Here is a 26834-nt window from a genome sequence, read left to right on the forward strand (position 1 = left end):
CCGAACATTTATAAACAGTTAGGAATGTCGTGAATACATTTGATCCCAAAAGTGCAGCATCAATACAAATTGCCCAAAATATACTCAAAAACGAAGAACTAGAAACTAATCTTTCCCATATATCTGTTCACTTCTCTCATCTTCCATCTGCCATTTCCTCACTGGAGGCAAGTAATAGCAATACTACTTTGTATCAGTCGTAAAGTGTGTTCAAAAACCACTATTTCCAAATTGAATTTGGTTCCTGGAAGAGTTGGTGAAGTAGTAAAGGAAAAAGTAGACAGCATTCTTTAAAAAAAATCCAGAATATGAACAAATTTGTGAAATTGAAGAAATTTTAGCTGGTAAACATACTGAGCTGCCAAGTAAAAAATAACTGAAAGTGGAGCAAATAGCAGTTTTTGTACATGCACCCCTAAGTTCCTGTGAGGTGGAAAGAAGTTTTTCCCACTATAAGGACATCTTATGAGACAGTAGGAGGTGACTAACTATGGAAAACCTAAAACATTTAGTAATTGTGAACTGTAACAGAAGATAAGTTGAAAGTTTGTAGAGCTAAATGTGAGTACCATTGGTTTCTTAATTTTGTAATTAAATATGTTGGCTTTGTTGCATGATTTGTATTTAAGTATAGCTTTTTTATTGCAAGTGAATCATTCAGTGATTATATAAAATGAACTAAAATATTGATTTGTTGGTCTTAAAATCGTGTAATCAATTTTAATATTTGGTATAAATTTTTATGTGCATATTTTAGTGAATATTTCAGAAGTTTTTCATGCATAAATGTATACATATTTAAGGGATCATTAGGGCATAAAAATCCGGTCCCTAGTCATAAGGCATCGCTTGGGTCCCATTTTTAGGCCATGGTTATAGGCTATCATGCTCCTCTTGATCACTGCACTTGTGTAAAACAAGGAGGCAGAGGTGGCCACACCAAAGTTGCCTTTGTGCTGTCCCCTGCTTGTTTCTTGGGCCCCAGTTGTCCTCCCAGGTAGTATGCGGGATATCCTGTTGGCAGTCCCTTGACTGTCATCCACAGATTCCATTTTGGCCAGTGAATGAGATGGTACTTATGCATGTGAGTCTGACTGTTTAGTTAAAGGTGGAATAACCCCTGCTATTTGACGAGCAAATCAGAATCTCAAAATTTATATAAATGTGCTGAGTTGCCTTGTCAGATTTTCATGATTCATGGATAAGATATGACATCACTGTTTACTTAATTTTCAGCATATAAAACATGTAAAACATCTTCACTTCATTTGACTTTTATTGTGGTGTCATGTACTTCTGAAGTTAATTATAATTAAGTGTGATACATTAAGTATAAATGTGTAATTGGAATAATTTATATCACTCTGTATATGCATAACACATACTTCTGAATGCCACTTACAGAAGGTTGACATTTCCACTACCTTAATTTACATCAGACTTAAAGTGCTACAGACATAGTTTAAAAGCAACTACTACATTAATGTCATGAAACATATTTATTGTTTAATGTTAATTTATATGCTATGCAAAAATTCAAGAAGACAGTGTTATTATAGAAATGGTGTATTTCTGTAAAGAGGTGTTATTAATTGTGAACTTCCAGTTTCAACATTAAATATAAGAAAAACATCCTGAAGTTACCTTGTCTTCTTTTATTCAGTGTTTTCTCCATTGATGCTTCACTGAAGTCACATCCATATCCCCTGACAGTATTAATTACATCTCTCCAATTGTTTGAGCTAGCAAATTAATTATCTTTGCGTCCCACCTGTGCCATGTGTATAACAGCATACTTGTGTAATAGGAAGTTTCATGAGGTTTCGTACTGTACTAGTCCCTCAGGAGATCAATGGACAGTGTAACAGAAAGTTGCCTTGCACACAGAAGTGAATATAAGAACTGTGGTGATACTGAAGCAACAGGTGAGTGGGATAATGTATGACACTGGGTGTGGAGTAACAACCTAGAAGCTCAGAGAGAAGGAAGGAGATGACCCACAGTTTCTCAGATAGCAGGAAGGAATCCAACCTCAGCCCAAGCCACTCTCAACCAGATGCCACCTCCAGAGCCCACACCTGTGGCCAGTAACCTTCCCATTTCAGTGCAAGTGTAGTAAATATGTGAAATCACATTGTGCATGGGGGTTATGTTCTGGGTGTGGCATGTAAACCCAAAATCACATGATCAGTATTGTCCATGAAAATCCCTTAAATCGCCCATGAAGTACATGATTATGTATATACCCTGTAATGTGTATGTAATGTTGTGGCCACGTTTGAAACCAATGTACCATCTTTCAGTAAGCTCAACATAGCCAGTTTTCTTGCAGCATTAGAACATGTCACTGGTTCTTCAGTTGAGCACCAGATGAAGTAATTAGCTTGTGTCTGCGGGTCACATAATATGAAAAATACCTACATCTAACATTCGGGAGTCAAGGTTTATGTTTGCTCCAGGCTTATGCTCACTGAGTGGCATGGCATGTGGAATTGCCTGTGCCATGTGATCTTTTTATTTTATTTTTTGGCTAGCATGTATGGTTGAATTTGCAGAAGTTAAATGTGCTGATTATGTGACTCCACTGTAAAGACAATTTGTATTATGTGTTTGTATGCCCCCTTTTCAGCATCACCACCTGTCTGTGAATAACAAGCAAAGGTTATTAAAGTTTGTCTAATTGAAACTTGCTTCAGTGATTAATGGAGCATTAAGGAGACATACCGTTGACTCGATAACCAGGAAAATAGTATCAAACAGGAATATCATTGTGGACATAGAGTCATTCACTGAACAATTTGAATTTCACCATCCTGTAATGAGAAAGGTGTATACTGGCTTGAAGGGGAATCAAAATCAAAGGATTTGCAGGCAAGAAGGAGCAGGTGCAGGAGAAGGAGAATCAGTGAGGCCATATAATCAGTGACTTTGAAAATGTAACTTGGATTTGAGCTAGTTACAAGAAAATTTAGAACGTTCATTAAGTAATTTGAGGAGATTACAGGAAGATAAGTGGTGTATTATTAAAGCTATCCAAACAGAAACTGAAAAATTATATGTTAGGATTCAAACAAATAATGTATTGTTTCCTGAAAATTTGACTGGAAGGTTATCTGAAAGGGTCCAGTCAGAAACAAAATGACTCCAAACTTCACTGAGAAACCATTAAAAAAGTCAGTCATAAAGTATTAACTTTTCAGAGACAGTGAATTATCTGAGGGAAGGCAGCCTGATAATATCCAAATAAGGTTGCAGTACACTATCTTGTAGTCTGATTAAGTATGTCATAATGCAACACTACAGTTTTAAAAAACTGATTTCCCTTCCTGTCATGAAAAAGTGCTGTGATTTATAATTTGAGGAAGATTCCCTGCAGTTGTATGCACAGCCAGAACTTGGGGGAACCATGTGTGTACTGTTTAGGGAGTTGAGCATGGTGGAATCGCATTCCTAGGCCTATGTGCACCTTTTGTCACATTGAAACATGTAGACCTTCCCCTTCTGGAATATTTGGGTAATTGCTCAATGGACGAGGAAGTCCAGGATTGCCCATCGACATTCTAATGTTTCCTACAGGTGACATGCCTATGAAGAGACAGTAGGAAGCAGAGAGATTCAGTTGGTTTTTCGCTTCTCACTTCGGTGCAGTGCACAGCAGAGCAGAGCAGTTAAGCACATTCAGTGCAGTACATAGCAGTAGAGCAGAGTAGGCGTGAGTGAGTGAGTGAGTGCTGTGACTGTTGCTGTGAAGTAATGAGTGAACAAGGAGCTGATCTCAAAAGCATGAGTGTTTACAGCTGCTGAGTCAATAATTGCAATATATATTGATAATTGTTACAGTTTAATGACTCGTTGCTTTATTTTTAGCAATATCTGGAGCGGAAACGTTGCTTCCTACCAAGTATTAATGTGGATCAACAGTTCCAATGTAGTGCTGCTTTCATTGTGAACCCAAGCAACAATTACACGCTTCTCCAGTACAATGCTCTTACCAATGCAAGTGCAAGCAGGAAGATATCTCAAAGTAGCTATAATCATACCAGCAGCTACTGGTCAAGCCATGAAGCTGTACAGATCTATCCTCAGCGAGTTTCACTCAAGCTAAGGATCAGTGAGTAGAATATTTAATAAGTCTGGTATATACTGTATGTATTTGGGTACACCACATCCCCAGATAACCCATGTAACCCCCCCCCCTCCCATCCACAGTTTTCTGATTTCAGTATTGTAAACACACATCATTAACTTCTGGGGTGAGGGAATCTTGTTTCTCATTATTTTTTTTTAATGAGAGAGAATTATGATTCATCATGTTTTATGGCCTGTAGAAGGTTACAACAATGAAATAATTTGTATACAAATGTTCAGTTTTTGCATTCTTAGTCATGTGACAAGAATCCAGGCAATATTTTATGTGTCCTATAACATTGCATCATCAGCATACACAATCACATAGGACTCAAGGATTGAAGTCTTTGTCACCAAAACCTGCAGACCCGTCACCATGAGATTAGATTTGTGGTGTTGTATAGAAGATAATGTTTACAGACTGCTTGATGTTACAGTTCTTGGCATACTTATGGGGACATGTTACACATGTGATAGCTGGAGTCAGTGTTGTCATATTGTAGCATGCTTGTGACAGATTCCTATATCACCAAGTCATTTGTCTTAAGTAAGAGTGTGTGCATTGAACATGTCTAAATAAGAGATCTTAATGTGTCTTGGACCAGTGTTTTCACTGTTGTACCTCATAGCTCATTGAATATTGTTAATTATGATTGAGGCATTCATTTTTAAAAGCTTTGTGCTCCTCCTTTATAGCATTAAATATTATACAAGTATTCATTATTCTGGTTTCATTAGAGCTTACCCATTCTCTAATATTCTGTAGTAAAGATATTTGGATTGTATATTGAATTTTAAATCTGGGGTATGTAAGTACATGGTTCGTTCAAGTTCTAAGGTCTCCGATTTTTTTCTCACACAATACAAAAAATTTGAAACTTCTGTCACTTTTCAACGTAATCTCCCTGCAGCAGTACACATTTTTCACAACGTCGGTGCCATGATTCCATGGCCGCTGCGAACGCTTCTGTAGGAGTCTGTTCTGACCACCAAAAAATCGCTGATGCAATAGCGGCATGACTGGTGAATGTGCGACCACGGAGAGTGTCTTTCATCATTGGGAAAAGCCAAAAATCGCTAGGAGCCAGGTCAGGTGAGTAGGGAGCATGAGAAACCACTTCAAGGTTGTTTTCACGAAGAAACTGCTGCGTCGCATACGCCCGATGCGCTGGTGCATTGTCCTGGTGAAAGAGCACACATGCAGCCTTTTCTGGCCGTTTTTCTCGCAGTGCTGGAAGGAGCTTGTTCTTCAAAACATCTTCGTAGGATGCACCTGTCACCATAGTGCCCTTTGGAATGCAGTGAGTAAGGATTATGCCATCGCTGTCCCAAAACATGGCCACCACCATTTTTTCAGCACTGGCGCTTACCCGATGTATTGACGCTTGGATGACGCAACAGTACTGCTGATCACGACATTTCCGTGCTGTCTGATTTGAAGTTACATGACATGGGCCAGACTGGACAAAAAGGAGTAGTGGAAGTAGTGGCAGAAGCAAGCGAAGTGGAACCAGGACTACAGAAGAATGCAGGAGGTCTGCCTGTGAGGATGTAAAGTGACTGGTAGATCTTATGTGCAGTATGTGATAGTGAGTGACAGCTGAGAAGTCATCAGTGAAGACTTATTGTGTGAATTAGAAGACTGTATATGTGCTATAGTGCAGTGAGATTGGGAGTGCGTAATTCAGTGAGACTGAATACATGAGAACTACTGCAGATAGACTGAGAAGATTGGTGTGTAGTGAGTGTACTCGTAAGTTGTGTAAATCAGTAGCAGTGTTATAATTAATTGTAGTTACGACATGTATGTTGTTAATAAAACCAATTAACAATCCAAACCATGTTCAGTCACCTAAACATGCTAGAATACCCTCAGTTTTGAAAGTAACATGCATCCTGTTCTTTAAAGTAAGCATCTCTAAAAATGGCATATTTGGTTTCCAAGTAAAAAAGTAGTTTGTCAAAATAAACTTTAAGATACACGCTACCTTTATTGCCATAAACTTCAGAAGTAATTTTTTCTCTGAAGTATTATCAGATTGTAAGAACATCAGCTTACTGTTTTCACCCAGCAGGACAAATTTTGTCAACTTTGAATGAACATAATATGTGTACTGGTAACTGTAGCAGAACTAGTATACATGATTTGGAAGTAAAGAAAAAGTACTTTACCAATTAAATTTAGTGCTTGACGTTTGAAATGTTAACTTTGCAGATGAGGCATTTAGATTCACTGTCAGCTATTCACAAGCCCAAGATTATCCAGTGGATTTGTACTACCTCATGGATTTGTCAAAGTCAATGGAGGATGATAAGGAGAAGCTGTCTGTTCTTGGAGATCTTCTTGTTGAGAGTATGCAGAAAATAACATCTGACTTCAGACTTGGATTTGGGAGCTTTGTGGACAAAGTTGTTATGCCATATGTCAGCACTGTTCCAAAAAAGTAGGTAGAGTCTACTTTATGTTTAATGCTGCACTTTGTGCAAAATTAATTAGATAGCTTAATTAATGCTGTGGTATAGACTATCCTGAGCTGCTAACAGTTGCACAGAAGTTTAAAATATTTTCTGTTGTGGTACTTGAAGATTTATCAACCTCAATAAATAAAGCCCGTGAGCGCCCACTACTCTGAGCTATTTCAGTCCATTTCATTTGTTCACAATTTAATATCTTTTCAGATCCAGTTCAATCTTATAATCACCCTCATCCTTGTGTCATAGGTGGATCATGTCCATGAGGTTTTCCAACTTGAATCTTATGTACATAACTTTCTTCCCTATGTCCACTACATATCACCAAGCAAATTGGCTCTAGTAGTAACACACCTGACTTGTATTTGGGAACTGCCCAGTTCAGATTTCAGCTGGGACACCGACTATCCTGGCTCAGGGTTTCTGTAGCTTTTGTCAGTCTCATTAGGCAAGCGCTGGGACAGCACCTTAAATTTGGGCCATAACTGCTTCCTACCACATTCATATCAGTTCATTATTCAGTTCCATTCAGTCATGAACACTACACAAGTCTGAGATACCTATGGCATTGTTAAACAAACAACAAATAGATGTACTAAATTCCCAGTTCATCCTCTGGATTTCTTTACACATGGTGACCATGATCATTGGAGATAGTTGTAATTGTCATGTGTTAGTGACTAGACACAGGGTTTGGATTGATAATTGTATTTATTGAATGCTTATAACTCATAACTATAAGAGTCTCAGTGAGTACACACAGAACAGATCAGTACAGCTTATTTACTTACTCGTGGAGCTGAGACCTTTTGGAGGAGCTGCCAATTCTGCAGCTACTCAAGAATTTGCCAACATTTTATGGAATCCCGAAAGTTCATTACCGTGTTCATAAGAGCCCTCCACTGGTCCCTGCCCTGAGCCAGATCAATCTAATCCATACCACCCCATCCTATCCCTCTAAGATCCATTTTAGTATTGTCCTCCCACCGCTTTGGTCTTCCAGTGGTCTCTTTCCTTCTGGATTTCCCACCAATATCCTATATGTATTTCTCCTCTCCCTCATTCGTGCTACATGCCCTGCCCACCTCATCATCCTTGACTTGATCGTTCTAATTATACTTAGAGAAGAGTACATGTTATGAAGCTCCTCATTATGCAGTTTTCTCTAACCTCCTGTCACTTCATCGCTCTTCGGTCCAAATATTCTTCCCAACACCCTGTTCCCAAAACACCCTCAGTCTGTGTTCCTCCTTTAATGTCAGAGACAGTTTCACACCATACAGAACCAGAGGCAAAATTATAGTTTTGTATATTCAAATTTTTATGTTTTTGGACAGCAGACAAGAAGACTAAAGGTTCTGGACTGAATGGTAGCAAGCATTTCCCGAGTTCAGTCTCCTCTTAATTTCCCCCTGAATCAGGTTTTGATTTGTTATCATCGTTCCCAAATATCTGAACTGTGTTACATTTTCAAAACATCTGTTTTGCCTTGCATTTTGGGTATGAAACAGCAGCATATACATAGTTTTCTCTGTGTTTACTTCTAGACCAACTCCTTACTTGCATCAATTAAAGTTTGTGTGTTCTTCTTTATGGCATCTATGTTATGACCCAGTAGATTCACATCATCGGCATTGACCAACGGCTGATGTGTCCAATTTAATTTCAGTCCCACCTGGTTTTCCTATACCTTCCTAACGGCATATTCTAAAGCAAAGTTGAAAAGGAGTGGCGATAAAGCGTCTCCTCATTTTAGACCATTCTGGATAGGAAATTTACCTATACAGACTTTACTATGCGTTTCGTTTAAACACATTTCAGTCAGCCTAACTAGTTCCATGGGTATCCAAAACTATCAGAATATTGTACAATACTTCCCTCCTAACCGAATCATAAGCTTACTTGAAGTCTACAAATAGCTGATGTACTGTTTCATTGTACTCCCATTTTTTCTCCAATATCTGACAAATGCAAAAGATCTGATCTGTAGTTCATCTGTTATGTCAAAACCCACACTGATGATCCCCAATAATTTCATCTGTGAATGGACTTAACCTTGAGGGAAGAATATTGAATACAATTTTTATGAAGTTGATAGCAGTGATATCCCCCAGTAATTACTACAATCTGTTTTATCACCCTTCTAGTGAACTGGTACAATAATTGACTCCTTCCACTGATCAGGCAATTTTTCCTTATGCCAAATAGAAGTAATTAGTTTGTGGATCTTAGAACATAGTATTTCACTTCCTACATGAATAAGTTCTGCCAGAATTTGGTCGCTACCTGGCAATTTATACCTTTTCAATTTTGCAATAGCAATTTCAACCTCAAAAGGGCTGGGATCAGGTATTAACGGCTCAGCTGTGTGCATTTCTATCTGCCTAACATCACTGACCCTATGTACATTCAATAACTGAGAGAAGTAGTTCTTCCACCTTTTGAAAATGTTGTGGGAACCTGCAAGCAAATCACCATTCTCATCCTCATTAAGTTACTGCTAGGTTGGTAACCCCTCTTAAAGTCATTTATGCCTCTATTCAGGTCTCTTATGTTCTTGTTTTTACTCTTCATTGTGGGCTCATCAATTTTGTCTTTCAGATATTCCCTCTTTTTATTCCCAAAATGCCTGCTGGTTTCAAGCCTTATATTGTTCAGATTATCCCCATTTATTTCGCTTGGATCCTGTAACCATTGCAGTTTGGCTTGTTTTGTTTGTTCTAATAATTTTGAGCATCCTTCATCGAACCATGGCTTATGCTTCTTCAGTTCATAATAACCTAGACCCTCCTTGATGGAAATGTTGATATTTCTTCTAATAGTTTCCCAAGCTTTAACATCCACCTCAGTGTCCAAGTTTTTCAAAGCCATGAACCTATTTGAGATTTCAGCACAGTACTGCTCTTTACCCTCTAGAGCAAACAAAGAACAGAGTTCATGTGGAGATCACTATAGCTACAGTAGTTAGTGGCTGCTAACAGTGCACTTCGAGCCTGACATGCTGTACATGCAGAATTAAGAACATCCAGCTGATCTGTTTTTACGATATTTGGTTACTGTCGCCATCATGGAATGGCAGCAATAGTGACATTTTGTAGTAACTACGAAGTAAGGACTGGAATCTGCAGTTTTAGAACTCTTGTGTCACTGTATTAATTCACTATAGCAGGCATATTCAATGCGTCGATCGCGGGACGATTTTTGGTTGATCTCGTAGGCCTATAAGGAAATTATACGTGAAAAGCATGTAAATTCACTTGTAATATAATATGATAATATTCAGATTTTGAAGGGAAAATACGTATTAAAATAGTGTGTACTTTCAATGTATGTTGCCTTTACAACAAACGTCATGTGTCGTGTTATTTTTACCAATGTTTTTACTTAATGTGAGGTATGACAATAGGAGGGGGTGGTAGATCACTGGCAGTTTTGACACTAGAAAGTCGATCACAACCAGTTTGAAGTTGGACATGCCTGCACTATAGTCTTATCTGTTTTGTAGAATTAGTCTGTTGCTTATTTGCTGTTTCATATTTCATGTATCCTAGAGACATTGTTTTAGTACAGAGAGGGGCGCACAAACTTCCTTTTTTTTTTGAAGGCGAATAAAAGAAAAATTATTGCTGATAGACAAAATTTATGTTTAGCTAATGAAAGAACATACTTTAAAGTTTTAAATCGTGTAGTTTTAAACAAAATATCTTGAAGGGGTTGGCCACCGTTTTCTGAAGTTCCTTTCTGCATGTTCCAACATGTGCACCGGAATTTGGGCTACTTCCTGCCGAATAACATTCTTCACCTGAAGCAGGTTTGTGGGGTGATGTTTAAAAACCTCTGCCTTGAGTTATCCCCATAAAAAAATCACAGGGCATTAGATCAGATGAGTGCGCTGCCCACAGGATGTCACCTCAAAGCGATATGAGCAGTTTGGGGAACTTTGCCCTCAAAACTGTCATCAAAGCTTGGGCTGTGTGGGTCGTGGCACCATTCTGTTGGAACCAGACATTTCCTAGATGCATTTCTTAAAGGGCTGGTTCGAAAATGATTTTAATCATGTCCACATACCGCTGTGAATTGACAGTAACTGCATGATTGTCTTCTTCAAAAAAATAAGGGCCAATAACTCCAACTCTCGACAACGCACACCATACTGTCACCTTATCACTGTGAAGTGGCCTCTCATGGAGCTCTCTTGGATTGTTACCACTCCAATAGTGCATATTCTGCTTGTTGACATATCCGGATAGGTGAAAATGTGCCTCATCACTAAAGAAAACAAGTGCGTCAGGGGGTAAAGTTTCCAATAATGTTTTGCACACCGTTATTCGGTTCTGGAAATAACGTGGTGACAATTCTTGCACAACAACCATCTTATAGGGATGGAACTGAAGATGTTTGTGAAGAATTCGGCACATTGAACAATTGGATATGTCTAGGGCGACTGCATGTTTGCGAGCGGAGCGTCTTGGAGATCTCAAAATCGACTGTCGAACTGCTTCCACATTTTCTGGCGTTGTAACGGTCCGTTGTCATCCTGATGATTTTTTCATCACACTCCCGGTTGTCCTAAAGTTCTCTACCCACAAAACAGTCAATTTCCGGTAGGGAACTGGACCTCTGGGCTTAATTCAGAAGTGAGTATGGAATGCATGCTGCACCGCCATGTAGGAATGGTTGTTCGAAAAATTGGCTTCGACATCAGATGCACGCTGCTCACTCATCCACCTCATGTTTCCTACTGAGGGGTATTAGACAGAAACTTCTGCGACTGCTGCGTTCGCCAAGCCTATCCCCACTCTTCTGCGACCACCCCTCCCTTCACAATGCGTCTTCACAAAAAGAAAGTTTCTGCACCCCACCCTGTATATTATGTATGGTATTTTGTTAAAAAAGGAACAGGACTTTCTAGGATGAAGTTATGACTTCTACTTTACTTTATATTCTTTGGTCTGTAAGTCGGGCTGTAAATTAATAATTGTAGAATTTTATAATCCATCTGTGTATGGCTCATTACACTAAATTTATTATAATATTCACAAAGTTTGGCACTGTCACTGTGTTGGTAATTGCCAGACAAACATACAAAAACTGTTTCACCTAACTCTTGCTCAGTATCAGTAGTGGCAGGAAATTTGACTTTTGATGGTATGATGTTTACACTAGATATCATGAATTACAGTATGGGAGGCGGCTGAACACAGACATGGTATTGTAAGTCTGCCTTTCCCTATAAAATACGGAACGTAGAGTAGAAAGAAAGTGGGGTGGGGGGAGAAGGTATTATTTCTGTATAATGATTACCTTTTTTTATGGGTTATCCTACAGTGCTGACAGTAGGCAGACTATAGTATCATTGTAGGCTAATGAGTTAAATAATGAATTGAACAAGATTTAGGAGGAAGTGGTCATGATACTGTCATGGCATTTGACTGAAGGGACTGAGGAAACCATTGTCCTGGCTGAGATTCAAACTAAGCACTTCCTGTATATAAGTCTTAGACTGTTACTGCTACACCAACAGTTACAAAAACAGGATTAGTGTTCCTGATTTTACTACTCTCCATTTTCTACATATGTTTTTTGGGAATGAGAATGTAACAAGTGTGTACTTGTTCAACAAGCTATTTGTGTTGAGTTTTGTGTGTGAGCCCATAGGCCAGTGTATGGTTGTGGCAGTGAAACTTTGTATGTTTAATGTTGGGTACTTACCATATTTACCGAAATATCATGAAAGAACCAGGGAATTGAGCAAGAAAAAAATATTGTCCTTTGCCCTTTTACACCTACATTATCATTTTCTTATTATTTTGGGCAGTATTATTATGAGTAGGTTCTCTTCAAAACGGTTGAACTGTGTTAGCAAAAAATATTCTGAAATATAAATATAAAAGAGAGGATAACATGTTTCTTTTACAGTGTATAATAATTAATTTTTGTTCCTTTAATGTAACATGTGTCCAGACTAGCAGAGCCCTGCACTGGTTGTGAGGCCCCATATGGATTCCGAAACCACATGTCTCTCAGTGGCAATGTGCATGGATTTTCTGTAAGTGGTGATTATAGGCCCTGCAACAGATGCTAATGATGTGAAATCTTTTCTTACAGATCTTAGATAATAACACTTTTATACATGTTTTGTGGATCATGTCAAAGGGTTGTTTCTTTTGGCATGTCTGGAATTGGATCTTATTTCAGTGGATATTATTTCCATTGCTTATTTGTATGATGAGAACCATAAGTCAGTTTTATGTGATTTTGTTGGAATCCACAAATCTTTTTATTACAAACTTGAATGAATGAAGGACTGCATAAAGGGTCGGAAGGCTTCCAATATTACAATTTTCCTACGCACGTCCACTGTTAAAGGCGTTCTACCACCAACACAAATTTACTGCCTCATGATCATATGCTGAATGTAAGACCTTTATACTTTACATTATGCGACATATCCTCTAGCACAGAGTCTTCTCAGCAGGCTGAGAAAAACATACAAGCATTAGCTGAATGTGCTGTATGTGATACATAGGTGGGCAAAGAGAATCTCAGGTGCAGTAATGCGCATTGTCTCCATTATAGTTCATCTTGTCTGGATCCACCCGTAAATGACTCACTGTAATGCTTATCAGTTCTTTTCGTGTATCTGTACTCTTAATATCATCCAGAAGTCTGTTGCAATATTGAAATGAGATGGTGAAATATACGCCTGAACAGGTGATTACGAGAGACGGACATATCTCTATAACTAGTTTTTTTTTTGGAGCAGTACGTGACTTGGTCCCATCTGAATAGGCATATCATAGCTCAGAACAAAAGGTATTGGAGCAATATTACTCTTGAGACTTCTGAAGTACTCTTTCATGACTAGAAGGTTGGTATGTGGTGTGCCATTACTGGTACACAAATAATTGGACCCATATTTTTTGAGGAGACTATTAAGTCAGAGTAGTATGTCACTGAAAAATTTTGACCCTTACTTGAAGCTGTCATGGAAGAAGAAAAATACATGGTTATTTTATTCAAGATGGTGCTACAGGACACATTGCTCTCTATTCCATTAAATGAGGGGTTTGAAGACAGACCGTGATTAACACCATGCATGTTCTCATTGTTATAAATGAGGTATTAACGCACTGAGGACTGGTCACATGATATCATGCTTTTGGCTTTTAAACGTGGCAGACTGGTTGCATGATATCATGCTTTTGGCTTTTAAACATGGTGGACCGGTCGCATGATATCATGATTTTAGGACAGGTTAGGTTGTAACACACTATACCTTGCTCTGGCGCCACCCATGTTGCACACAATGGCATAATAAAACTCTGGAATGTCTTCTTACTTGTCAGTAATTTGACTTCGCTGTGTTGTTAACCCACTATAAACGAAAATGCTTTGCTGCTCTTTGAGATGTATGTATCAGCCAGTAGTCAGTGGTGGGGTATGGACGAGGACAGATTCTTCTTCGATGAGCTAGCTGGCCAGCCTTGTGAGACGCGTAATCACGGTGATTCAGAGAACGGCAGTGACAGGGGAGAACAAAGAATTGTGGCCACAGACAGTAAAAGTGACGGTAGCTCCGACGATAATGGGGGTAATAACATTGCGGGGACAGTGAAAAATCTAAAGAAATCACAAAAATCTAAACCCTGATTCAAAATTGAAATACAGAGCTTTTCTGATGAATGTGGCAAAGGCCTGGGCTACAAACTAGATGGTGGCGGCAGAACCAGAGTCAGACACAGACTTAGTGCGACTGGGCCCATCAACTTCCAACCCACGCAGGCCTCATATGGAGCCCCCAGGGCGAGTCTCGGGTGATATGCGGAAACATACCCTCGTGAAAATTGTGAAGAGTGAACATTCCAAGGGGACGCATCCTTCTAGGCAATGCCGTATTTGCACAGTTCACAAAAAAAAAGGAGTAGGTCTATATTTGCAAGTTCTGTGTAATGCCACTTCACAAAGGGGAATGTTTCCAGAAATATCACACCCTCAAGCACTTCTAGGAGCATTGGTAAGTGTTCTCCAAAAATTTTAGTTCATAGAATTAATTAGGAGATTTTATATTAATTTTTAAAGTGAACAGTGCACAAGTTAGGATAGCAGGTTTAATAATGGCGGCCCGAGGGTGATTTAAATATTTAAATCGCTGGCCCACAATGAGTTAATATGTAATTTACACTGAAAATAAACAATTCATGCTGGGTTTTTAATAAATCCATGAACTGACTTATGTGTCTCATGCACTTTGTTTCCTGTAGGCAGAAGCTTCTTCTGTTCTGCATCTGGAGCTTGCTGGTTTCTGACAGGTTTCAAGATGGCTTGCTTCCCCGTATTACTGTTATTAGACCATCTGTCATTTCTTTAAATTTCCTGTTGGCACTGCATCTAAATAAGCAGACATATTTTGTTAATATATGAGTATTCTTTACTTTAGATTTCAGATACATTTTAGAATATGTTTAAATTCACAGTCATACAGCATAAAGTGTCATGATAGAATGTATCATCATGGTGTTCAGTCTTTCATGTGGCTTATGTTGTCTGTAAGTCTCTTGCAGAATATGTAGATGGGACATTGTGTAGTATGATTGATTCCACTAAATGCCTGTTCCTGAGACACTTCTTCAGTTTTTTGATTGCTGTTATGACTAAATTCCATAGCAAAAGTATATGTTAAAAGTTTAACGTGCTGTGTTGTATTACAGTGCACAATGTTCACTGGTAGAGCAAAGAAACATTTCTTCATTTATGTATGATTACCACAGACTGACTCCTTGGCACCACATTTGAACACTCATCTCTGAGACATGCTGGCAGAAAGAAGAAAGAAATTATGTTTTTTCTTTCCAATTTGTGCCAATCATGTGCAATACAAGGTAGCAGCCTTGCCACAGGCTTATGACTCATCCATGTAGTCCTACTGACTGTAAATTAAGAAACAGAAGTGAAATGAAGCATTTCACAGATGCCCTGTTCTCAGGGGGAGTAGCAGGACTTATGAATATGCAGTACAAAACTTCTTGTTTTAGAGTATTCAAGTTTTGCAGATATAAAATTCCTTACTTTTCAGGTTAGTGTCCATATTCTTTTCTACAATTGCTTTAACTTTAACAGCAGTCTACTTCCATTTGGATATTATCTTTAGAGTAAATGTCTCACATGTTTGCTAGGCAGTAAGGCAAGTCCAGTCCCTCCTTTATGAACCAATGGACAGGTTTTTTTCTTGGTGTTTCCGATGTTCTGAGAAGACAAAGACTCAAAAACAAAAAATGAAATAGTTTGTTTCATAGAGTTGTAGCTAGTCCTGATGCTTCAAGGGATCATTATAATTTAAAGGTAATGTCATATTAGAAAAATTAACCAGTATTACTCTCAAATTGTAATTTTTGCTAAATTGGAAAAAGAGAATTCATTAGGGTACAGTCTAGGTTATAGAAGTATCTCTCAGTGGCACCATCTGATTGAGAAGGAAGGCGACTGTGGGTTAAGACCTTGTTACACTGAATTGTACAATGTGATATTTATATTGACAGCATTGATTGCAATATGGTTGTTGGTTTATGATTACAGTAGTTAATTATTCTTATAGAAAGGTATGTTGTTCCTTTTATTATAAAATGTACACAGTTGTTATAAAAGAAAGTTGAATGGTCTTAAGCCATCCCTGTGCCTTTTATCCTTCCAAGTGTTGAATATTTCTTTGTGACTGTGGTTGCTTGTCAGATACTTTGCTGTGATTTATCTACTGCACTTCCAGTACAATATATTTTAGTTGGGTCATCAGTTCCAGGTTGTAGTGCTGTGTGTTTCTTGTTGTATTGAGTGTGCATCTCTTTGTGTTCTCCAGTCTGATCGAACCGTGCACGGGGTGTGCTGCTCCATATGGGTTTCGCAATATCATGTCACTTAGTAACAACGCAAATAGATTCTCTGTAAGTCATGTTGTGTTTTGGCTGCTAACTTTCATGGCTTACACTTGTAACCAAAATTAAAGTTTTATGATTTCATTATGAATTTCATAACAATACTTTTTTTTTATTTGCAACCAATATTAGCTTTGCAGTTTGTTTATTTTTAAGAGATAACTTTTTGGTGAAATACTAATTTGGCATTTAGTTAGAAGACCTGTAACATTTTTGGTACTCATAAGCTAATTGGAATGTTGAAAATAACAATTTGATTTTTATAAAGGCAATTTTCTAACTTAGAAAACCACTGATTCTTGTGTCAAGTGCTACTGTATAGTAAAAGTTTAAGAATGCCATGTTTTAGTCAGAACTAAGCTAGCTGAGATGCTGAATGTGCTCTCATGGCAACATTCACACCGAAATTTCACACTGTACATAGAGCAACATGATTAAAATATGATGTAAGCTACCATCTAAGTGTATCTAGTTTATTTACTTATGCTAATTACATGTTAAAATCTCAGTATGATTCAATCTGACAAGACCATCTTCTGGGGGTGTACCACATCAAAGGAAATTTTGCAAATCATGTATGAACAATTTGTGTAAAAAACTGGTTTGAAGTATCTGAGTCATACATTTCTTGTAAAAAGTTAAAACTAGTATTATGTTAAAATTCATTGATATAGGTTGTATAGTTAGTGCAGTTTTATTGATTATGGTGTGATGTCCTGTTTTATGTTGCTATCTCATGTACTTCTTTTAGGTGTCAGTAAGGTGTAGTCTGAAATTTCATTGTGGTTCTTGGTAGGTGAAGAATCACCATGAAATGGCAGAGCTTCACTTTGTCAGTGCCTAAAAAGGCAGTATGAGACAACAGGATACAGCAGGGCATGCCATGCCATAACTTGTGAAATTACACTAACTATGGCCTAAATCAGTTACCTTTGAAAGTACTAAATAACGTTTTATGACTAACATATTGTGACATATTGCGCTATGAAGGACATTCCCCCCCCCCTCGGCCAGCGGTGGTGTAACATCGCTGCCACTGCTACAGCACCAGGCTAGTCAACGCTCCGCCGCGGTGACTTGGCAGCACTTCCCACAGTGATGTGGCGGGGGTACCGCAGTTGCTGCACGGCAGTAGGCAACTCTCGGAAGCATTCCCCAGCAACACCGTAAACAAGGCAACTAGGCAACAGCGGATGGTATAAAAAGCTGACTGAGCAATATGTGAGACAGTGTGTGAGCAGGAATGGCACAGTGCGGAACGAGCATCCGCTGAAGACAGTTGACATATAGCAGCAGTCCCGGGAAGAAGACCCGAACACATGGTTAGAAGATTTGATGCGATAATTTGTGATACTGCCGATGGCAGTAATTGGGAAACTGTGAATTGTATAAGTGTGGAGCAAATGTTCAATAAATATGCTATATCAAATAATGCGTGAAGTTATTTGTCACGTGTCACACACCCAACACGTGACAATATTTTACATTGTTTGCTTTTATATATGTGGTTTGTAAATTTTCCTTTAATATGGTGCACCTCTTGAAGGTGGTCTTGTAAGACCAAATCATGTCAGAGTCTTAACAATATCTAATAAACATAAAAAAAATAAAACTACATATACTTAAATGGTAACTTACATCTTTTTTTATTTAGGTACAATCAAAAGAGTAACAGATACTTCGCTGATTTATTTCAGCTATCGTTTGTAAAGTAATACTTTCTGATGTATGTGGTACAAGAAAGTGCGATCATGAAAAATCAGTCTTCAGATTTTGATGGATTTACACATTTTTAACGTCTGTTAATTTGAAAGCGTTTGGGATTAGGGAGGAAAAAATCAGTTTAAAAGAACATTTTCCAAATGTCATCTGTTTGTACATATGTGTGGGCCCTATTAGCAGATGAATGATTGAATGGATTTTATTTGTATCCAACATAGATCAGTGTTGCTGAGTGTGAACATTCTAGCTCTGAAAATAAGGGTGATTTTCTCCAAAATTCCTCATACAGTTTTAAGCAAATCTCAGTAATGTGGAGACCATCTTCCTGAAAAAACTGCAAATGTGGTATCTTCAGAAAAATAGTGGTACACCATTTAGCAGCCCAAGTGCATAATGTCAGTATTCTCAGAAATTACTTGATCAGTTTTCATTGAAATTTAATCTGTAGAAGCAATGGACCCAAACAGTGTTTTGGAGGCCAGAGGATCCTAAACATAAAGGGGATATGAATAACATACTCCTGGCTGAGGGTCATTTAGAAGCAGTTATTTTTTTTTCTTCCAAAAATGGCTCTAACGATTTTTGGTAATTGTTGTTTAGTATTGATATTCCCGAATGTAAGTGCACTGGTCGTATTTTCTGTAAAATAACGGACTGCTGTATAGGGACTATTACAAGCTGAAAATGATTTATATTGAAAATCGGTAATTTTACTGAAATACTGCTTTTAGGATTATAGAAGACTGTGTTCTGTGAAGCATATTTGAGAAAGTATGTGAAGTGTCATTGCACAGATTTTTTCTCATATTATGCTGAAGTAAAGCTGAGGGTTATGCAGTTTTTATATAAACAGAAGACATGCTTTTCAGCCATCTTTTAAACCCCAAATTCATAATGTTATTCATGCACTGTACGTGTATAAAACAGTTTGAAGCTTGTCAGAATAGCCCTACCTTGTTTAGCCTGCTCTATAATGTTCAGCTTCATCCAAAGCACAAGTGTGTAATGTATCAAAGGATTCTATGTTCATAATTTATCATCCATACTTTGTAAAGTTTTTATTTGTTATGAAGGTAACTGTGCACACCCATTCATGTATATATGAGAATAGGATCAGTGTACATACATTCTCTAACTCTCTTTGCTTAGATGCATACAGACATACCTCTGTAGTTGTGGGGTTACATTTCTCTGGTAATCATTAGTAAAGGCATGGACTCTGATAAATATATGTACCCTTTTAGTGAAGAAAGTAATATTCTTTTCCCTCTACACAGGTTTTCAGTTCCATGACATTGATAACAGTGCTTATATTTCTCTTGTGAAGAATGAGTATGTGAAAAGTACAAAAAAGGAAAGATGTTAAAAATTGTGAGATGTATTAGGTACAGCAGCAAGGTGTATACTGAAGTGGACTGTGACAGCATGTGTGGGTTGGATACTAAGAGTGGAAAATTTCTATCCCCTGTATACATTATTTGGTTCATAATGTTTATTTCATTGTTGTAGTTAGCTGGATTCCTGTTGTCCTTTGTCAAAAAATTTACTCTTCATGAACTAGATGAACATTATACGAACAAAAGTTAAGGTACATTATGCAAAACTCACAGAGCTGCACTATGGGAAACCTCTCGAAGAAAATTCTTAATATCATATTGAGAGCGACCATGAGTATGGAAGGATGATTGCTGTTTGCTGCTTGCTGTTCAGTGAAAGTACATTATTGCTGCACATTCAAAATCTTTCAGCTATTTGAGCTGTTATGGTACAAAACAAATGTGGGAATCTTACTTTTAAAAATTTTGTGAAATTCATGTCAATTTGAAGTACTGTGATGTAATAATGAGAGTTGATTTTAGGTGTATGTGTGTCTCTTGTACACCAAATTTCAGACATTGACATTGGAAAGATTGTAAAATAAAAATTTTATGTTGTAGAATGAAATTTTACAAACTAACCCCAGGATGCCCCAAGCCAGTTGAATTGGCTTGACATGCTGCCATTAAAATTGTCACATCTGCATGGATTTTGGAGTCTCTTGTTTGATATGGAAATGGTTACTTAAGTTGTGTATATATTTCTGAATAACAATTGGTATGACTTTCACTTCATGCATCCTATTGTGTTATAATATACAGTTTCTTTATTAAAACCCTCACAACACAACAACAATATTAAGGTCAGTGCCTAGTTTGGCTCTGCTACATGTTTCGGCTATTAATAGCCATCATCAGGCAAATACAAATACATGACAAAACATGTAGCAGAGCCAAACTAGGCACTGACCTTAATATTGTTCTGTTGTGACAGTTTTAATAAAGAAATTGTTATGACTGGTGAATGCTGAAGTAGTGTATAAAGGAAAGGAAAGAACTCTTTATACACAAGTGGCATTGGACTTTTGAGGGTTCTGAAGTTCCTTGCAATGCTTTCAGTGCCTTTAAACATACAATAGGTCTTGTCTTTCTTGAGTGGATGGCTTTAGCACTACAGAATGTAAATAGCTTGGTTCTAAGCTTTTTACTAATGGTTATGTGTGTTCAATTCAGGTTTAACATTTCTTCAGTAAGAGATTATCTAATGCATGAATGTAGGTGTATGTAGTTTATCTCATTCTTCCCATGTAAAATGTTCAAAAAATGTAAATTGTTTTCCTCAGTTCACTTCTGATAATGAAGGCTTATTTCTTCTTGTTGGTAAAATTATTACTTTGTAAGAAGGAGGTTAATTTAGGTAAGGCTCTCATTGTCATGATATTTCATAAGAACTTAAACAATTCTTTTGCTTTCTCTCACAGTTTCTTTCAAGCTAATTCCTTAAAATTAAGAGTTTTCTGAAGTAGGAAATTTACAGTTTATTCTTCGCCTTCATTCACAGTTGTTTTTGGAATATTTTATTGAAGTTAGGATTTGACTGAGATATGAACATACCTTATGAAGAATATTTGCATACAGAACCAAGCAGGGACTTTCAGAATGTATTAATTTGTGCAGAAGCTTTTCATGATGATTTTCATATGTAATTTGTTCAGGTATGCAGTTTAACCAGCAGTGGCATAAAGAAAGGCCCTGCAGTTTTGATCACTACCACTTTGTTGTAAATGCATATACCTGTTCCTCTGTAGTTTTATATGATGGTGATCAGGAAGATTAATTACAGTTCTTATTTGTAGAAGTTCAGTTTAACAAATTTGTGGTATGTGAAATTTTTCTGAACGTGATCAGTGCACATATCTTCAGTGCGTCTGTTTGAAAATCAGTAAGTTACTTTGTTACATGTTCATATACATGTGTTATAAACAGATTGTTAATCTGCATTCACATAACTACTTTCACAAGAAGATCTGAGTAGTATTTGATGTTTAGCTCAAGAGGAACATATTAGATAGAATAAATAAGGTACCTACTGAAAGCTGTAGTGTTTCATGTTTTTTTATGAAGAAAATATTAACAAAATATATATATATATTGTTCAGAAGCATTATTTAAGACTTGAAATTATGTGAGCATGCCTTAAAATTAAACAGTATTTTCATAATCACTGCTGTGAGAACCTCAGATTGTACAGAATTTTGCTTGATTTTAAAATATGAGAATTGACAAATTTTGAGCAGAATTTAATTATTCTGATTTGATATATGTATGTACATTTGTGCAGTAGTAGTGAATTTGAATGCAGTACAGAATAACTGAATGGATTCTCAATGTGCCTCAGGGTGAAGTACGGCGTGCAGCAGTGTCTGGCAATTTAGATGCTCCTGAAGGCGGTTTTGATGCTATTATGCAGGCTGTGGTCTGTAGAGAGAAAATTGGCTGGAGAGAGAAAGCAAGGAGATTATTGGTCTTCTCAACTGATGCTGGTTTTCACTATGCTGGAGATGGAAAGGTAGATGATAGTTACTCTGTAATACAGTAAAATCCCTATTGAATGTCTGGGGAAATCATATTCATTTTCACGAAATGGTTATGTAAAATTGCATGAAGGCTTCCTGTATAGTCTGTATTACTACAAATATAAGACACCCTCGAATTTGACATAAATCTTAATTTTTCAATGGGGAAAACTATGAAAAATATTTCTTATATTCAAAGAAATATGGTAATCTGATGAAACAGTTCCTTTACATAAGTGATGAAATGAATTATCTCTACAGTAATAAATACAGTTAGGTAATGATGTCATATTAACTGGTAACCACTTGTGGCAGAGCGTGAACATGAATCTCAGTTGTTTAGACAGCAGTCACACCAAATCAAGGCATGAGTTCTGTCAGTTCAAAAATTTCTTACTCAAAATTTAAGTACCCAAGCTATGGGAAAGTAATACAGCAAAGCCCTTATTTAAGGCTTCAGTTTGGGACTATTGGATTTGTGCACTAAACTGAGGAATATATGCAAAGGTTAATATAGCATTGGGATTATGGACTTGATATCATTGAAGCTGAACCTCAAATGGAGGAAGGTCTTATATTGAACATGAAATTGGGTGTTTCATTGTATGTCATTTATATTAAGTTGGCTGTGACCAGAAAAAATATTAAGTGGATATTTCAGGATACAGTTGTATTGGACAATATGTTTGTTCTTTATTTACATCTGTGACAGGAACAAGGGGAGAATGTTGTGTCTGTTTCACTGCACAGTACATCTGTCAAATGATACTAAGACACATGCTGTTTTGTGATACTTTATATAGTACCTGTGAATGGACATTGAACTTCCAGACAGATCAGAAGTTCATTCTGTCTGACCAAACCTCTCATTATATTTTGTCTAGGCAGGAAATGTTGATAATGTTATGGTAACTGTAATCACTCAGTTGCTGAAACATTGCTGACAGTAATTTAAAAACAAACCAAGAGGAAGATTTGTTAGGTTGCAGGTATGCATCAGCGGTCCTCAGTGTCAAAATTGATGGAACTCAAAATTCACATCGTGTGCATTTCATTGAATACATTCAGTGAATTTTATGATTTTGTGTTCTAATGTTTTTTAACCCTAATTTGCAAATCCAGCTTGGTGGTATTGTTAAGCCAAATGATGGAGAGTGCCATCTGGATACAGGCGGAGAGTACACTCACTCAACGCTACAGGATTATCCATCAATATCACAAGTGAACCTCAAGGTTCGTCAGAATGCTATCAATGTGATCTTTGCTGTGACATCTGAACAGATCAGTGTTTATGATCGGCTCAAGGATAATGTTGAAGGAGCCTCATCAGGAATGCTGTCAAATGACTCTTCCAATGTAGTGGACCTCGTGCGAGAGCAGTATGATGTGAGTGGTATCCCAAAGTAATGTTTAATTATAAGTTGAAGTTTATTTCCATTATTTCAAACCTGTTATCTTTTACTCCCTGTTGGTATCATTAAGCAGTGTATACATATTCTAGTCCCATTTTGCAAGTAGTTGTTTTTCTGTGTATCTTATCTTACCAGTAATATTTTATAAGCAAGGGGACAAACTTTGACATTTAGTATGAATATATATCTGGCAATATGATGTCAGGTGTTGTATATACCAAGGTTGTGTAAGCATATAAGACTGGAACAGTAGGTGTTACACAGTGTAGAATCCTGAAATTTTATGTGATAAAAGTATTCTTCTATTGTTAAAGTAATTCTTGTTGATAAAAGAGTAATACAAGGCCAGCTGAATATACTTTTGACTTGCTATTTCAGTTCATGACTATAACTGATGCACTCTTTGAGTGTATGAAATTCGGTGTATTTGTAGATTATAAACTTCTCCATATTTTCTTTGAAACATATTTCTTGTGTGTTGAAGTTATGGACAAGATCATTGTTCGACTCTTTGAGGTCATGATTGCATAAATTTGTATACTAGTAACATAATGCTAGCACAGATATTTCACAATGCTCATAGAAGTAAGGTCTCTCTTCTGGGGTATAATAGATATATCTTGACATTTTTGAGGAACATGTGGCCTCTGTCTTCAGGATTGAGGAATAGTTTGAACAAGAAATCAGCATGAAACAGGCAACAGGTGACATGTTGCTCTGAAGTGTTGGTTGATTTTCAGTGGACTACATGGCAATGTATTCCAGAAGATAGAACTCTTCTGTGAGAACTTCAGATCCTACATTTATGGAAGTATGTAATATTGTGTCTGAGTTAATGAACCAGATTTTGTTGCACATTGTTGTCTGAATAGAGATGACTTTTATTCCAGAAAATTTCTTCCTCTGTTGAGATGAAGGATAATGCAACGACAGATGCAGTTAAGGTGACGTACTATTCTGCCTGCAAAGGAAGTGGGCCCGCTATTCAGACAAACAAGTGTGATGGCCTGAAGGTTGGTGATGTTGTCAAGTTTGAGGCAGAGGTGGAGGTTACGAATTGTCCATCAGATCCTAGGAAATGGAAGCAGATCTTCAAAATCTATCCAGTTGGAATTAATGAATCTCTCATAGTCGATCTGGAAATGCTTTGTAGCTGTCCTTGTGAAGAGGAAGGTGATCAAGTGAGTAAATCATATGCTGTGTGGTTTATGTTTAGAAAGTGAGTTCTGTACAGGAAGAATTTTAACATTCATATATGTGAAACATGCTGATATGAAATTGGTTCAGTAAATTTTCAGAATATTTTTTTTTAATCTCAGATGAAGGGGCAATCATTGTGTTATGAATTGGAAGAATGCAGGAGGAAGTGGTTGTAGCCTGTTGTGGTAGTAAAGTAACTTATAAAACCACAAAAGACGTGTTACACATGTTATACCTGGATTCCATTTTGAAATATGAATCTGGGATCTACCAAGCAGAACAGGAGTACAAGCAATTCAATTGCAACATTCACTTGTCCATATTTAATAGTGAGTGATTAGCCTTTCATCCCATATTTTATGGAAATATGGAGTGAGAAAGCAGTGTGTGTATTGCAGATGTGCAACTTTGATATGGGGTTAGTAATGTACACCAACTGTAGTACCTCTATAAATAGTAACGTATTGATAGTTGTTCCAGATTTACTTATCTTACCCCTTGACACTACGACCATTCATGTGTGGACACTGAACAACGTGGATCCACAAACTATATAATGATGTAGCTTAACACTGCATTGGGCACTATAACCTTGAAACTTGACGTATATAATTTTGAATAACCTTTAATATTCATACTTCTCTAATACTTTTAATACAGAGTCAATATAATTATATAATANATTATATAATATATTTTTAATATATCCTTGATATTTTATACATATTTTTTATTTCAATATTATATTTAATTCAAGGCACAAAATTCTATATAATAGAGTATGATGAGTTGCATGAAATATGGATCCGTTGGGGAGTTCAGTGACCCTAGATGTATTTTTATGTTAGTGCCTGATGATGGTCCTATGAGACTGAAAAATGTAGCAGGAGATAAATGTGCAATTGAAAAATACTGATTGATTATATATCACTTTGTTGTGGTGATGGCTAACCTAACCATATACACATAGAGTTGGTTGTCAGTCGAAATTGCTTTTCCATTTGTGCTCCAGTATGAATTTTCCATCCCACATTGAGAATCGTGGGACCGTACTCTATGAAGCAAGGTCTTCTAAACTTAGCTGTAACTGCATATCAATATAAATGAGTATTGTTTTAATCAAAGCTTGGTACAGCAGTCCCAGTAGTTATAGGGTAAAAGGTTTCATAATGGTTTTGCCGTTGTTTTCATTACAGTGTGTGTGTTTATATTTCAGTGGTTTATAAGAAAAGCTGAGCAGTGCTCAAAGTTTGGCACATACAAGTGTGGCATTTGTGAGTGTGATAAGACACATTTTGGACGAACCTGTGAATGTGATAGTGATAATATTCATGGAGCCCCTGGACTCCCTGTGGGTGGTTGCCGACTCGACAACACATCTGTGGTTGACTGTTCAGGGCGAGGCACCTGCGTATGTGGAGTATGTGAATGTGAGACAAGAGAGAACCCTGAGGAGGTAAGACCAAAATCCTTGCAGAAGGACCAGACTAAAATTTCATCCATTAATGGTGAATTCATTTCAGAATTTTTGTACATAAATATGGAGGTTCCCAAAAGAACTTTTTGGTGTCATTTTTATTGATAACTGTTCATGCCAGAAATTACATTTATGTCTGATCACATGCATCCAAGATGCTGAAGGTGAGTGTATAGAGAGTAGTAGTCTTTCCAGTTTTGTGAGTGTGAAGTGTAGTGTCTTACTTTGAGGGAAGAGCATAAGTCACAGATGAATGAAAGAAAAATATTTGAATCTGAAAAGGATGAAATGAGTGGTGTAAATTAAATTTAAATTTGTTTCTGTGCTTAATTAAGCAACATGCCAAGATGACATAGAGGGAAGTTGAGTAATAACTGTACACATTCATAACCTGAACACAGGATGGAGTTGAGCGGCCCGCTTCACTCACTGGCTGCTTTACCACAGGACAAGTTGCACCCAGTACCCATTGAATAGGAAGCTGGGTGGCCCCCAGTGCTGGTTTGCATGCTGTGGGAAAAAGACAAATCTTTTGCCATGACTCCTTGGTCATCCAGCCTGTAGCCTAGTGAATGTATTAGTTTTCCTGGCTTTGAAGTAGG

General features: G+C 37.3%; 1 protein-coding gene across 3 annotated transcripts in view; it reads left to right on the plus strand.

The window, feature by feature from the left end:
* Positions 1 to 26834, plus strand: part of LOC111874664 (integrin beta-PS) — a 61547-nt gene that overhangs the window by 14523 nt on the left and 20190 nt on the right. For 2 of the 3 annotated variants that reach the window (XM_023870358.2, XM_023870361.2), the window contains exons 3-9: positions 3868 to 4111; positions 6344 to 6572; positions 16454 to 16538; positions 21966 to 22136; positions 23266 to 23529; positions 24446 to 24736; positions 25972 to 26211. In XM_023870358.2, coding sequence (XP_023726126.1) covers positions 3868 to 4111; positions 6344 to 6572; positions 16454 to 16538; positions 21966 to 22136; positions 23266 to 23529; positions 24446 to 24736; positions 25972 to 26211 — 1524 coding nt within the window. Of the gene's footprint in view, positions 1 to 3867; positions 4112 to 6343; positions 6573 to 12564; positions 12650 to 16453; positions 16539 to 21965; positions 22137 to 23265; positions 23530 to 24445; positions 24737 to 25971; positions 26212 to 26834 lie in introns of all 3 variants that reach the window. The other variant, XM_023870359.2, reaches the window with a different exon arrangement.

Source organism: Cryptotermes secundus, unplaced genomic scaffold, assembly GCF_002891405.2.
Source record: "Cryptotermes secundus unplaced genomic scaffold, Csec_1.0 scaffold56, whole genome shotgun sequence".
NCBI classification, from domain to species: Eukaryota; Metazoa; Arthropoda; class Insecta; order Blattodea; family Kalotermitidae; genus Cryptotermes; species Cryptotermes secundus.